At 38.5% G+C, this 14,435-nt stretch overlaps 1 protein-coding gene across 1 annotated transcript; it reads left to right on the plus strand.

The window, feature by feature from the left end:
• Positions 1–4,972: 4,972 nt before the first annotated feature.
• On the plus strand, positions 4,973–13,539 carry tfa (transferrin-a). The gene is made up of 17 exons (XM_069157338.1): positions 4,973–5,074; positions 5,168–5,316; positions 6,115–6,220; positions 6,322–6,513; positions 7,110–7,239; positions 7,383–7,438; positions 8,549–8,712; positions 8,898–9,051; positions 9,155–9,309; positions 9,425–9,521; positions 9,620–9,640; positions 10,183–10,347; positions 10,654–10,804; positions 11,328–11,395; positions 11,496–11,677; positions 12,868–13,060; positions 13,188–13,539. Exons 1-17 carry the CDS (start codon positions 5,032–5,034, stop codon positions 13,229–13,231), a joined length of 2,070 nt encoding a protein of 689 aa, XP_069013439.1. The 5' UTR covers positions 4,973–5,031; the 3' UTR covers positions 13,232–13,539.
• Positions 13,540–14,435: the final 896 nt, after the last annotated feature.

Raw genomic sequence — 14,435 nt, forward strand, 5'->3', positions numbered from 1 at the left:
TGTTTGTGTATGTCTGACCTACAATGTGTTGTTAACCCATTGCTCTGCATGTTTCAGGATAACAATCGTGGATGATAAGCTTATCTGCTCTGATTTATCACTGTCAGAATGACTGAGTGGACTATAATCACAGTCAGACCTGCCATCTGTCACAAGAATCCTATATTCCTGATTTCTCGATTGCAAAGTCCCAAAGATCATTTAAAAATGTTACTAAATTACATGGTTGCGGCAAGGTTGTGATTTTCTCAAACTTTGATTGTTTATAGTTATCCGGCGTTGTTGTTGTCTGATGCCTAAAGAAAGATTCTACTCACTTGAATAGAAACGGTCCTGGGCAAACTGCCACTGTGATTCACAAGACAGATGATGAGGGCCGAAAGCTTATTTCATGTGGACGAAGATCAATAACATAGTTGTTACTTTGAAGGCAGCAGAGAAGCCAGTGACTAAAGCAAACTGACAGATATCAAAAATAGCCAAGAGGTCATATCGATACATACCTAGGTTCGAAAGTTTAGTCACCAAAGACGGGACTGATGGCTGGGGAGTGTGCTGTATATCCTGGCTCAGATGGATATACCTGTAAATAGGTGTGAAGTAGGTCAAGTGATGACTTTGGAGAGAGAAACAGACTGGGGACAACTGGTGGACAGCTGAGGAGTAACAGGGTCTGGATTAACTGGAGTTAACACCAGAAGCAGATAAACAAGTGAAAATATCACCTTTTTGGTTTGACAGCATTTTGCAAATCATTGTTGCCAGTAAATGTCTGCAAAATTCAGCATTTATTTTTTTAATTAAACAGTTGTTTAGTATTTTAGCAGTTTGGCTATGCATGCATTTGAGAGGTCATCAAACAAACTCTGTCAATTTGTGAGTATAATTTGCACTGCAGTCACTCTATCAGTGTGTCACTAATATTATCAGTGCAGTACAAAGAGTTTATATATGCTCAGTGGACTGCCAAAAAAAAATAAAGATATAGTCACAGCAGGGTGAAGATAAGGTTAGGGTTACGTGGTCTACAATGATTCTGCAAAGAAAGGGCGGGTGAATGGGGAGAACATCAAACAACAAAGTATTGTGTAATCTGCAGATTCCCCTTTTTTTTTGTCTTTTCGATTTTGCTCGTCAATGGTTTGCTACTTTGACATTTCAAGTTACATATTTTATTTTCCAAATCACACCTGCAGACAGAGATGACATAGCACAATGCTGTCTTTTATGCACTTCCTCCTCTGATGTACTTACCAGTGGTGACTCTTCAGCTGTACAGTACATGCTGATCAATGCCTCTGTCGCAAATCCTGTATATTAATGTAATTTGTGCTAAATTTATCATTTACCTTATCTCATCCATACTTTAATTTATTTGTTATTGATTAGTTTTACCTTTACGTACTCCAGTGCGGTAAGATTTTTCAAAATGACACAAAAAAGCATCACAACTATGAATAAACTCAATTAACAATAAATTACAGAATAAAGCAAGTAGATAATGTACAACATAAAAACCTTGATAATGTGCTGACTTTCACCATCTTTGGCTTTGGATACAGGATGGTGAACTCCACTTGCAGAGGTAATAAAAAGATTAATTAATACAAAACAGTTATTTTGGTTCAATTCAGTGCGACTTGTAAATTACACATTGGTTATTTATTCCATCAATAGTCCAGTGGTTTCTTGATACCACACAGATCATTCTTATCTGATACGATGAAATTATGGAGCCACAGTAATCATAATCATATTTTGGATCTTCCCAAGTTGCACCACCAAAGTTAATTTTAACATAAAATGTGTTGTGAAAGTGATTTTTCAATATTTGACCAATGAGAACAAAGAATGAAGGGTTATTGGTTTAATTTGCAAATCAACATGAACCTTGGGTTGGGTAATATTGACTCAGTAAACATTACTTGCATGTGGGTCACACAAACTGCATCTTTTCAAAGTAAACAGGATGATTAATGTCAAACAAGCAGTGATATGCGGGCCTTCGCATGCTGCACATTGGAGAGCCAGTGGGTCAGGGGTGTATGCGGCCGCAGGGTTAACCACGCCGGATGCATGTGCAAAGTGAGGTTTCAAGCATCCTTTGATCTTAAACATCAACTGCCTGTGTCATGGTGAAACATCAAAACTTTGCCGCAACGCCCTGGCGGCGCCTTTTCACAAAAAGGACGGGCTTCTCAATATATCATCATCAATGTCTAAAGGCTATTCTGACCCGATTTGATGTTTATGTGCTCAACCAGCGAACCACGTGAAAGTGTGAAATATGTCATTTCCTGCTGCCAGCACCCTTGCTATGACCATGACCAAATATTACCATACAGGGTGGGACTTTTATCAAAGATGTAATGTTTGAGGAAGATCGGAATATGTACATAGAAGTTACAGCAACTTGTAGTTTCATGGCGAGACATTCGAAATGGCCGCCACGCCACGGGCACACCGTTCGACGAAAACAAATTATTTTCATCTACCAGGTGTTAAGATAGGACAGACAAAATTTCAGGTCGGTACGTCAAAAGTCTGTAGGAGGAGTTTGTTCAGATACAACACATTTTGAAAATGTAGGTGAAACTACTGTAGGTGCCGGTGCTGCAGTTTAGGGGCCGCTAGCGAGCCATTTGGCCGTACCCATGCGCAAAACATACTGTATATCAGATGCATCGACTCGCCACGCCAGATGGATTGTGTCATTTTTTTCGTGAGGTTTCAAACATCCTTTGACCTTAAACATCAACTTCCTGTGTCATGGCAAAACATCAAAGTTTGCTGCATCGCCATACCAACGCCCTTTGACGAAAATGCAAGAACTTCTCAATCAGCCACATGTTAATGAATTGTTGCAGATTCTTGATGCTTTTTCACCATCAGACAAAATGTAATTCAATTAAAATTCATCTTACTATTATTGTGTAAAAATGTTTGGACAAATTGTATTTTGGTGTTTGGCAACACTGTTTTTGAAACTTTTATGCCAAGTCACTGTTGGGAAATTTTAGAGTAAGGAGTATCCCCCACTTGTTCTTGTTAAAAAGGAAACTTGAGGCACCCTCAGTGCTGTGATGAAAGCATTCTGCATGACCCTTACTGTCTTCAGTGCTTTCTGCAGATTTTCTGGGGAAGTTGATTAAATCTGGTATTTAATGTCCTCGGGTCACAAAAGTCTCTACAGCTCTGCCAAATCTGCCATTCTGACCTAAATATTCTGTGCTTGTGTATTATTTTGACTTGAAATGAATCCCTGTCATTTAGAAGAGATGTTGGGAAAGCCACGCTTAATCTGATATGAAACTCTCCCTGTTTCTGGGTGTTTCCAGCAAATTAGCCTTACTCCCTGAGAAAATGTTTTATGTTTGCAGAAAAGCTTCTTTACTAAATTAAGTATCATGTCACAAGTGATCTGGTCCATAAATGTTTATTTAAGAAAATGCATCACTTGTATTTTGAACTCTTTTGAACCACGACGCGGGCGTGATGGTTTAAGGGAAAGCGATAGAAAGATATTGCATTCGAATTGTTTTAATCAGTGAAAGTGTGTAATCACAACTCCAATGTAATAAAAATACAAACAAGCAGTGATATGCGGGGCCTCGCCCTGGGGTGGATGTGGACGCAGAGTTTACCACGCCTGATGCATGTGCAAAGTTTTGCTGGTAAAAGGAAATTACATTTTTCATACTTTCACATGATACATTGAGCTTTGATGTATTGCCATGACACAAGACGTTGATGTTTAAGGTCAGAGGATGCTTGAAACCTCACGAAACGTGGTACGTACATCAGCCATTCTAAACTCCGCGTCCACCCCCGAGCTGCTGTCTCCTCGATGTGCAGCATGCGAGGGCCCGCATATCACTGCTTGCAGTTTTAATGTCCTTTTAAAAAAGAGCGGAGTATTTTTCAGGCTCTTTGTGGTTGCAATACCAGGCCTCACTGACCAAACATGCAATTGCAGGATAAGAAAAATGTAAAACAGCAACACAATATTTAAAAAATGTCTGTTATTTTGTAGTGCAATGTAATGTAACGCAAATGTCTTTACTATTCATTCTTTACAAATATTACTATATTTTTAAGTAGCTATTGCTTAAGTACTGTTAGTACAGCTGAAGGCCAACTAGTTATTTTGCTGATTATGATTTTATTCACAGAAATATCATTATGCAATTTATAAAATGTGATGTAAATCTTTCTTTTAAACTGCCCAACAACATATAACATTAAGATTAGTTTCACGAACCAAACACAATTGTTAATGGCTGCTCACACGTTAATAGGAATAAATACAACCAGTATAAAATATATTATACAAAGAGGGGCCAGTCACTTATGACACTTGGAGTAGCTATATATTGTAATGAAATATTTTTACATTGTGGTATACTTCAAGATACTTCTTAAAATGCACTGCTAGGGATTTACTGCATTAAGAAAACTGCATTATTTTAAACTCCTAAAAACTCTTTGCCACACTCTCTCGTGCTTTAAACTATTTGCTGTTGATTGTATTGCCCTCTCTGACCAAATACCCTGATTAACACGAGTTAATTAAACAATCACTTAACTGTCCACGAAGGGCAGCTATAGAGGCAATGAAACAAAAACAGAAAAATACTCACGAACTCACCAGCTACCAATACAAAAAAAAAAATATACATATATATATATATATATATATATATAAAGAATATAGCCTACGTTCAAATGCAATGAATAGATAAATGTGCCCCTCCTGGTATGTAACTGGATGTTTTTAAATAGTGCCAACAATAGTTAAAATAGTTTTAAATTAGCGTCTGTGAATTTCCCTCATGTTGAAATTTCGGTTTTTACTATGCTCTCTTTGTGTTTCTGTGTACCAGTGCACTAAAGTACACATGCCATGCACACATTAGGAAACCTGAGCAAACTGGGGCATTTTATCTTTTGTCCCGGTTCGATCACATTTGCTATAAAAGCCTGAGCTGCCTCCCTCACACTCTGCTGATCTGGACACACCCGCAGTCTAACATGAAGTCTGTCCTCCTCCTCGTGGCGCTGCTCGGATGCCTCGGTAAATACTTTTAATCTTGCACGATTATTTTCAATCACAAACTGACTAATCAAGTAAATGTATCTATAAACTGATATCCATGTGCATTTACAGCCAAAGTGTTCACGGCCCCTACTGACGTGGTGAAATGGTGCGTCACGTCGGACCAAGAATATCGGAAATGTGCGGATCTTGCAGCTGCAGCTCCAACCTTCTCCTGTGTGAAGAAACAAACCATCATCGACTGCATTATTGCAATTAAGGTGGGGAAGTAAACTATTTAGGGAACACAATTAATGGCATGTGCTTGCTCTATTCTCCCAATTTACCAAATTACTTACTCGTTTGGTTGAAACTTTTTGCTTTTACAAATAGCTGATCAAATGACAATGCAAAATGCTTAAATAAATGTTGCACTTACAAATAAACCAGTGATGAAAGGTTTCAAAGGTTTTACTTGAGTAAAAGTATCAATATCACAATGCAAAAATCATTGCAAGCTTGTCCTGCATTCAAAGTAAAAGCAGAAAAATATTACCAGTAAAATACAACGCAGATTTTAAAAGTAGATGGAGGCTATTAACTGTATCTCATTTTTTTTAAAGTGTAAAAAGTGTAGTGGAGTAAAAATTACGATATTTGAGTTTAAAAGTTGCTCAGAATTGGGCAGGATTGAGTAAAATGTACTGAATTACTTATGGCATTTAAAAAAGATATGACATAAATATTCGGAAATAATCTATTTACTAGTCAAGAATCAGCAGTAAGGTAGTCATAATACAATATAATAATGATAAATATTTATTATTAATGCATAATGTAAGATGCATCATATGTGGATTTAATTAAAACTGCTTCACTGTTAGGCAACGCACAGATAAATCTTTAAAGCTGCATCATATAAATTGATTACTGATCACTGGTTATTGACTTCAGGCTATTTCATCATCACTGCATTCAATTATTAACAAAATACATATCTAAAGGATTTCACAAAACGCTTTTGTCAGAGAGACTGAATATGCGGCTGCTGGTTGGTGACAATGTGTGTTTTCTAACAGGCTGGTGAAGCAGATGCCATTACCCTGGATGGAGGAGACATTTACACTGCTGGACTGCACAACTACAACCTGCAGCCCATCATTGCTGAGGACTACGGCTCCACCGGTCAGCTGTCTTTACTAATGAAATAAACGCAAACAGAAAAATGTTGACCATTTTGTATGAACGTATTCTAACTGTTTATATTTGCTTTTGCATGCATCCAGCTTCCGACACGTGCTACTACGCTGTAGCTGTGGTGAAGAAGGGCACTGGATTTGGCATCAGTGAACTCAGGGGGAAGAAAACATGCCACACTGGTCTGGGGAAATCCGCAGGCTGGAACATTCCCATAGGAACTCTGGTGTCCATGAAGATAATTGAGTGGACAGGCATTGAAGATAAACCTGTGGAGGAGGGTGAGTTACAGTGTCCTCAAACTAAAGTTGGTCAATAATGTTTGGCAGTTTCCGTGTGCTTACAATTGGAGCTGTTACTACCATTTAGGACACATAACCCAGCATTTTTATGAGGAATTAGATATTTTAGACACCAGGCAGGTAGTTAAAAAGATAGAAACAAAGTAGGTGGAGCCGCCTCTGTCCACAGAATGATAAAATCTGCCTACCAGCATTCTTAAAGCTATAGCACCTTTTATTTGATGATCTAACTGACGTAAAAAAGAACAAGCTGTGGTTTACAGGAGGTTACAGCACCGAGTCAGGAAAGACTCCAGCTGAAACGAATTATTTTTTGTGATGTTTTCACATTTCAGTTCACTTTTATTATCATAAAGTGTGATTTGTAGGTTGATTTGAGTATTTTCACTCCCAGTATATTTAAAATTGTCCACTTTAATACCTCCAAAAACTAAGGATTCAATATTTCTCCATTTAAATTTAAGGTTGTCTGAAAATAGATTTAGACCTTCATGTTAGAAAAAGCACTGCTGAAATAGATGGGGGCTGTGTTGCAGCATTGATCGATACTTACAGCCCTGTTTTTTGTTTTGCAGCGGTGAGCAGCTTCTTCCAGGCCAGCTGTGTCCCAGGGGCCGCAACTGGCTCCAAGCTGTGTGAACTGTGCAAGGGAGACTGCTCCAAGACTCACGCGGAGCCTTACTATGATTACGGCGGAGCCTTCCAGTGAGTATCTGTCATCGTTTGACGTTCCTCTGTTGCGACTTTTACTTATCTTGATCAACCTCTACACATTTAACTTATCTTATTATTCCTTCAGTCTGTACTGCTGTGGCATTTTCACATCATTTGATTGGTCTGCTTCATAGGTGCCTGGCGGAGGACGCTGGAGAAGTGGCTTTTGTGAAGCATCTCACTGTACCTGGTCAGTATCACACAAATACTGATTCTAATGTGCAACGAAATTTTTACTCGATGTCAGCCAAGTAAACTTGTCGGTTGTTTAAAATATCTATTATGAAACAATATATAATGACCTTAATTCAGTTAAATGTCATGTCATGTGGATCTTTTTGCAAAGTTGTCCTAGTTTTGCTTTTTTATTTTTTTTTATAAACATATATATTTGATCATATATTTACATATTTATCAGTCACAACAAAATACAGAACTTCTATCACGATTACATCTATCTCACTGAATGTTATGGACAGCAACTAGTTCTACATAATTTGCTTAAGAAGTTTACAGAGAGAAAGAGAGGAGAGGAAAACTAGCTCCTATTTTTTTTTTTTTAATTGATGATTTTAAATACCTTCTGTAGCTGTATGAGTGCCTGAATATTTACAAAAATACCTTTTTTTGCTACAGCAGTGAATACTTCCAGAAGATACTACTACTCTTTTACTTATAACTATAGTGTGGGACTTGCCAGATGAATCTCCTTGTAGTTGACAATTTAGAGAGATTTTAAATCAGGTGTCTGGTGAGACATTCCCGCGCTGGCCGGATGAATGCAAACTGTCTGTGTTGAGTGATCAGTGCATGAGCTGAGCTGAAAAAGGTCCAGTTTAGCCTTATGCTAACTTGAATGGGGATAAAGTAATTCAATCAGGCGTCTCTTCTACATTTTGGAATCAAATGGATCAAATTCTGATATTGAAAAGAATAATTTTTTGGCGGTTGTGACACTCAAAACAATTTATCGACAATTTAACAGTCTCAACAGTCGTGATGGAGTAGGCTACGGTGGAGCCTACGATGAAAGCATGTGTTGACAGTTTTTTCGTAACTACTCTCCCTGGGTGAAGGGGGAGAAAAAAGTTCCTGCATGTTTAAGTCTTTCTCAGACACCATTATGAGGCCAGGTTTGACAGCTAAATTACACTAGGATTCAAAAACAGTTAAGATTCCCAGTCCTTAACTGGTAGCCTTACCTTTAACAAATTGTGGTAATGTGAGGTCTGAAAAAAAAAATTATTAGGAGATTGAAAGTGAAATAAAATTCAAACTTCTGCTAATGTCACACTTCCAGATTCCGAAAAGCCCAAGTACGAGCTGCTGTGCAAGGACAACACCAGAGCGCCTATAGAGGACTACAAAAGCTGCCACCTGGCCAGAGTGCCAGCTCACGCTGTGGTCACACGCAAGGATGCTAAGCTGGTTGACTTAATCTGGCAAAGCCTCAGCACAGTACAGGTAAAATAAGGAATTATTTATGTAGCGCAAACATCGAGTAGTAGTGTCTGTCTGACAAGAGGGAGAGGACATTTCACTAAACCACATCTGAAATCTGACGGAACAATTTTGAACATGTAACTTGTGTTTCAGTGAACTATGCCCGATACTTTTATAATGAATTGGCTCCAATGTTGTGTTTCCAGGACTTTAGCCTCTTCTCCTCTGAAGCCTACAAACCTGCCAAGAACCTGATGTTCAAGGATTCAACAACGAAACTGGTGCAGGTCTCCCCAAACACAGACTCCTTCCTGTATCTGGGTGCTGAATACATGAGCATCATCCGCTCTCTGAAGAAAGGTACTGAAAAGACACTCAGATGAAGATAAATCCAGCAGAAAAATGCATTAATTAAACAGATGTCAGCTTGTCTTATATGGTTATGTTTTACTTCACCCTCCAGAGCCGATGTCAGGCACTACATCCAGTGCAATTAGATGGTGCGCTGTGGGCCACATTGAGACTGCCAAGTGTGACAGCTGGAGCCTGGGTGATAGCAGCGCCTCCATTGCATGTCAGACTGCCCCTACAGTTGACGAGTGCCTAATAAAGATTATGGTAAAACCTGATGGAAAACGGAGAATCTGTCACTAATTTGGGATATTTTTTTTTTTTTTTCTCTCCATTCTGTGGCATTTGTCTCTGATTATCTGCTGTTTGAATTGTCCTGTAGCGTGATGAGGCTGATGCGATGGCTGTGGATGGAGGACAGGTGTTCACAGCTGGGAAATGTGGTCTGGTTCCTGCCATGGTGGAGCAGTATGATGCAGGTATGGTACTTAAATAGCACAGAAACCATCCCACACAGTCATGTGTTTTATTTCACCTTTTCCATGAGTAATAGTTGCATCTTTGTCTCTCTCAACAGCTCAGTGCAACTCCTCTGAAGGTAGTAAACCTTCCTTTGTTTCCTAGTTTTATTGAAATAGACAAATTTAAAAAGTGTATTGTTCATCCAGAACCATTAAAAGAGGCTGAGAGAGTGCATGGTTTAAATATAATGCAGCCTCACTGACCACAACACATTTACCCTGTGTCAGTATTATAATAGACAAAATCCCACACATCTAGTAAGTAACACTTAATGTGACAATTATTTCCAAGTAATTTCTGAGTAGGTTTCTTGGAAAAAAAACGATGAAATTCTATGTAAGAAAAAACAGGAAGTTTCTTGAAAGAAAAAGAAAGCCTCATCATGTTCAGCTATGTCTCAACTGAACACTATTTTCCCTGTAATGAATGCCAAAATACATGTTTCCTGGAAACATAATGGAGATTATTTTTCAAAAAAGCAGCAGTAAAATAAAAGTGTCATCTGGCCTTTTAAAATGATATATGCGTATCTTGCGGCTCTAAGTTGAATCACATTAAATAAACCAGCACTAATCTGGTAGTTTTCTGATTCATCTCTTCCCGTTCTTCCACTCTCAGCCTCAGCCTTCTCTTACTATGCTGTTGCTGTGGTAAAGAAGGCTTCAGGGCTGACCTGGGAAACCCTGCGGGGCAAGAAGTCTTGCCACACGGGCATCGGCAGAACTGCCGGCTGGAACGTCCCCATGGGTCTCATCCACAATAGCACTCATGACTGTGACTTCAGTAAGTGATCGTGTGTTTCTTCTTCTTTATAGACAGAAATATAATGCTGTCCAGAACAACAGTGTGGTACATTCACATGTTTAGGACTCTCACAGGACTAGATCAATTTAGGGAAATCTGTGGCCTTAGTTATCAACTAAATTTATACCCAAAAGCACATTTTGATCAATACATTTTTACCCAAAACCATGATGTTCCCCTAACTTTCACCTCGTTGTATTTATGTGCTCTACTTCTATAAATTTGATTTCTTGGAGAAGGAGTTGCCCTTTGTTGATCTCTGACTGCCTGTCTTACTCCCCTCAGCTAAATTCTTCAGTGGCAGTTGTGCCCCCGGCGCCGACCCCAGCTCTACATTCTGCACTCAATGTGTCGGCAGTGGAAAAAGTGTGGGAGAGGTCTTCAAGTGCAAAGCCAGTGCTGAAGAGCAGTACTACGGTTATGCTGGAGCCTTTAGGTACAGTGTCTGCATCAGATTTGTTGTGAAAAGACTAAATAAAATTGTTTCTGAGAATATTTTCTGCATTAAGTGTAAAGTTTGAGACAGAAGGTAGTTAGCTTAGCATAGAGATGGGAAGCAGAGGGAAACATCTGATCTATCCAATCAGCAACTCCAAAACTGACAAAATAATATGTTTAATCTTATTTGATTGATTTGTTTACAAAAATGTGTTTACCAAGAAATAGTTAGAACATGTTACCCCTCCATAAAACCACAAATGTTTATTGCTACACTTCTGTCTGTGTGTAGGGATTAACTGTGTGCTGCATTGATTAGTGAATGTTAGAGACTAGTATGTGTATCTTTTAACTAGTTAGCTGTTTCCCCTTGCTTGATCCTTTTTGATAAGCTAAGCTAAACTAAACGCCTTCTAACTCTCACACTATTGTTTTGATGAGTCTTCCAGAGACCCCTGTTTACTGTAGGTTGGAAAGTTCCTCTTCACATTGAGTAATACTGTTTTGGCATGTCATTACAGATGTCTGGTTCAGGGTGGTGGTGATGTTGCCTTCATCAAACACACAATCGTTGCTGAAAACAGTGATGGTAAGAGGGCGAGCACTGATTTGCTTTATCTTTCTACTGTGTTGTTTCCTATGAAACCACAACATTCTTCTAAACTCTGTCCCCCTTCCTCCTGTCAAAGGTATCGGTCCAGAATGGGCTAAAACTGTGAAGTCTGATGACTATCAGCTGATCTGCCCTGAGAAGGAGCCGGTGGCAATCTCTGAGTACGCCTCTTGTCACTTGGCCCAGGTGCCAGCACACGCTGTGGTGACTCGCCCAGAGATCCGCAGCGACGTGATCCGCGTCCTGCAGGACCAGCAGGTCAGTGACAAACTCGAACGTCACTTTTAGGTTTTGGTTACATGGACTTAGTCTGGTGTCCACAGACCCATATAATCACGCAGGGAGTTTGGATCTGGTAACACCAGGCTAACATGGACTGGTAGTTACATTTTAAACAGGGATGTTTTTATCCCACTTAATCAATTTTTAGGAGATTTGCTGAATATTTGCATTGCCATTTTTCAAATATCAACATAACCCCCATTTTCTAGTGTTGAAATTTGATATTTCGACAGCACCTTTAAATCAACTGTCACTGTACAAAACACTGAGATTCTCCCAAAGCATCAAATCCTTATGGGGAGGCTGTGCCTCAGATGGTAGAGCGGGTTTCCCACTAATCGGAAGGTTGTTGGTTTGATCCCTGACTCCTCCTGTCCACATGCCCCTGTGTCCTTGACACTGAACCCCAAGTTGCTCCTGATGGCGTGTGAATGTACTCCTAATGGTGAGCACCTTGCACAGCAGCTCATTAGTGTGTGAATGTGTGTGTGAATGGTTAAATGAAAAAAAAACAGTGTGAAAAAGCGCTTTGAGACCGATAAGGTGATAAGGCGCGTGTCGAAGGTCATTTATCATGTATGTTTGAGAAGATACATTATATATTATATTATATTGTAAATGTTCATGCTTGAAACACAACAAACATGATAAATTATCAAAATAGTTGCCAATTCATTTTCACAGTCAATTAATTAATTAATTAATTAATTTTCATTTCCAAACAAATCAGCTGTTAATTAAATTATCACAAACTAACGGACTGGACAAAAAATTATTACGGAGCCAAGTGGAGACCTTGAGCCCCCCTGTTTGTCTCTTAAACACTGTGTTAATCATTTTGAGAGCTGATTATTGAACAGAAAATGTATCAAAAAAAATTTGATTATTGGTTAATCGATTCAATCATTTTGTGACCTGATTTTTTGGAAAATCGTGATGTTTCTTCAGTGGCCATTTTGTTGGATAGCGGTAATTTGGCTCGAATAAAACCGCAACATACAATATAAACTATGTATGTACCACTGACACATAAAATTTAGGATCAAATGCAAAAATGTTATATTTTTAATAGGCAAAGAAAACCTGATTGACATGGCATATAATAAATGGGCAAAATCCAAATAGAGAGAACTGTTTTAAATCTAAATAATGTTCATTCTTTATAGACCAAGTTTGGACCCAGTGGCACCGATTCTTCATTCAGACTGTTCACGTCAGAAGGCGGAAAGAACCTCCTCTTCAAGGACTCCACAAAGTGTCTCCAGGAGGTTAAACGTGGCAAAACGTATGCAGACTTTTTGGGATTGGAGTACATGGCTGTCATGAAGTCACTCAGACAATGCCAAGACAACACTCCAGGTTTGTGGGTTAATTCAACAGTGACAGGACAAAAATGGGACATATTAGTGCTGAAATATTGTTCTTGCAGCATAAAATATACAATAAAAGAAATATTCTGCTGAAACTGTTTTTGTCTTTCCAACAGATCTGGAGAAATCTTGCACTTTCCATTCCTGTCAGCAGGCCTAATGGTGACGTGGACCACACGGTGCTTCAGTCAGCTCTCAGCAATTCGTCCACCAAACTTACACTTTCCACATTCGACACGAAAAGTGCCTTATTTCTTTTCTTACTGATTTTGTTGTATACCTGTTTTTAGAAATGCAATCAATAGAGATATACCCCAACCTGCAAATCAACAAATACACAACCAATACCACCCACATGGAGGTATTCTCATGTTGAACCTAAATGTTACACTGCCTTTTTGTTATTGAATCAATTAGGTTTTGTTAACATGTGCCTGACTTTTCTCAAATAAATACTTTTTAATGTTCTGTCATGGTGACAGTATGGTTTGTTTTTAATATGGTTGCAAGCAGTTTTCCTTAAATATCTTGTATCTGCTATCTTAAGTATTTAAACTAAAAACCTGGGATAATTGGCTGCAATCTGAGTGTATTTTATACAAAGTGTATTTTATTTCTCGTGCATTAGATAAACAAACCAGTCGCAGTCTAATTGTCAATAATTTGTATTATAAGAGGCAAATCATAATTATTAGTTAATACTCACCACAATAAACAGGGGCAAAGATATTTCACAAACTTCATTCTATAAGAGTTTTTCCAATTAGTATGATTGCACTTGAATGCACCATTCCAGCAGCTCTCTTCAGTCTACAGCTGACCAGCATCTCCTCAGGATTCAGAGGGGAAATAAACAATCAATAAATATATTTTAGGGAAATCTATGCAAGTGAAAAAATAAAATGGGAGAATATAGTTTTGATACTCTGAAAAGAAAAAAGAAAAAAGCTCCAACTATTTCAAAATCCTGTGGTATTATCAACCTTGAAATGTTATAGAGTTTTCAGAGTAGTTTTGGGATTGGACTGTTTGTGGTAACTTGGTTCTTTTTTTCATTTATTCAGAGATATGGATTATGTATGTGATGACACAAATGACAAGACTTTTATCATTTTAGTTGTTATTCTGTTTAGGGCTGCAATTAATGACAATTTTCTGCTGAAAATTTCCGATTGATCTATTTTATCTACAAGTAAAACTTGCCTGTTCAAATGTTCCACAGCCCACGGTGACCGATTTTGGTAGCCTCCTTTACTTGGCCAACAGTACAAAGTCCAAAGATACTCCGTTTAGTAATGAGAAGCATCAAATCCTGACATTTATGCCAACAAATGTTTGGCATTTAGGGTGGTTAGTTGGGGGTC

This window comes from Embiotoca jacksoni, unplaced genomic scaffold (assembly GCF_022577435.1).
Source record: "Embiotoca jacksoni isolate LCO1_2020_lvr unplaced genomic scaffold, fEmbJac1.0.p SCAF_22, whole genome shotgun sequence".
Classification (NCBI taxonomy): Eukaryota; Metazoa; Chordata; class Actinopteri; family Embiotocidae; genus Embiotoca; species Embiotoca jacksoni.

Coding starts and splice junctions, on each gene's coding strand:
- tfa (XM_069157338.1), top strand. CDS start 5,032: ATGAAGTCTGTCCTCCTCCTCGTGGCGCTGCTCGGATGCCTCG. Junction 9,522..9,619: donor GGTGGAGCAGTATGATGCAG/GTATGGTACTTA, acceptor CTCTCTCAACAG/CTCAGTGCAACTCCTCTGAA. Junction 11,396..11,495: donor CGTTGCTGAAAACAGTGATG/GTAAGAGGGCGA, acceptor CTCCTGTCAAAG/GTATCGGTCCAGAATGGGCT.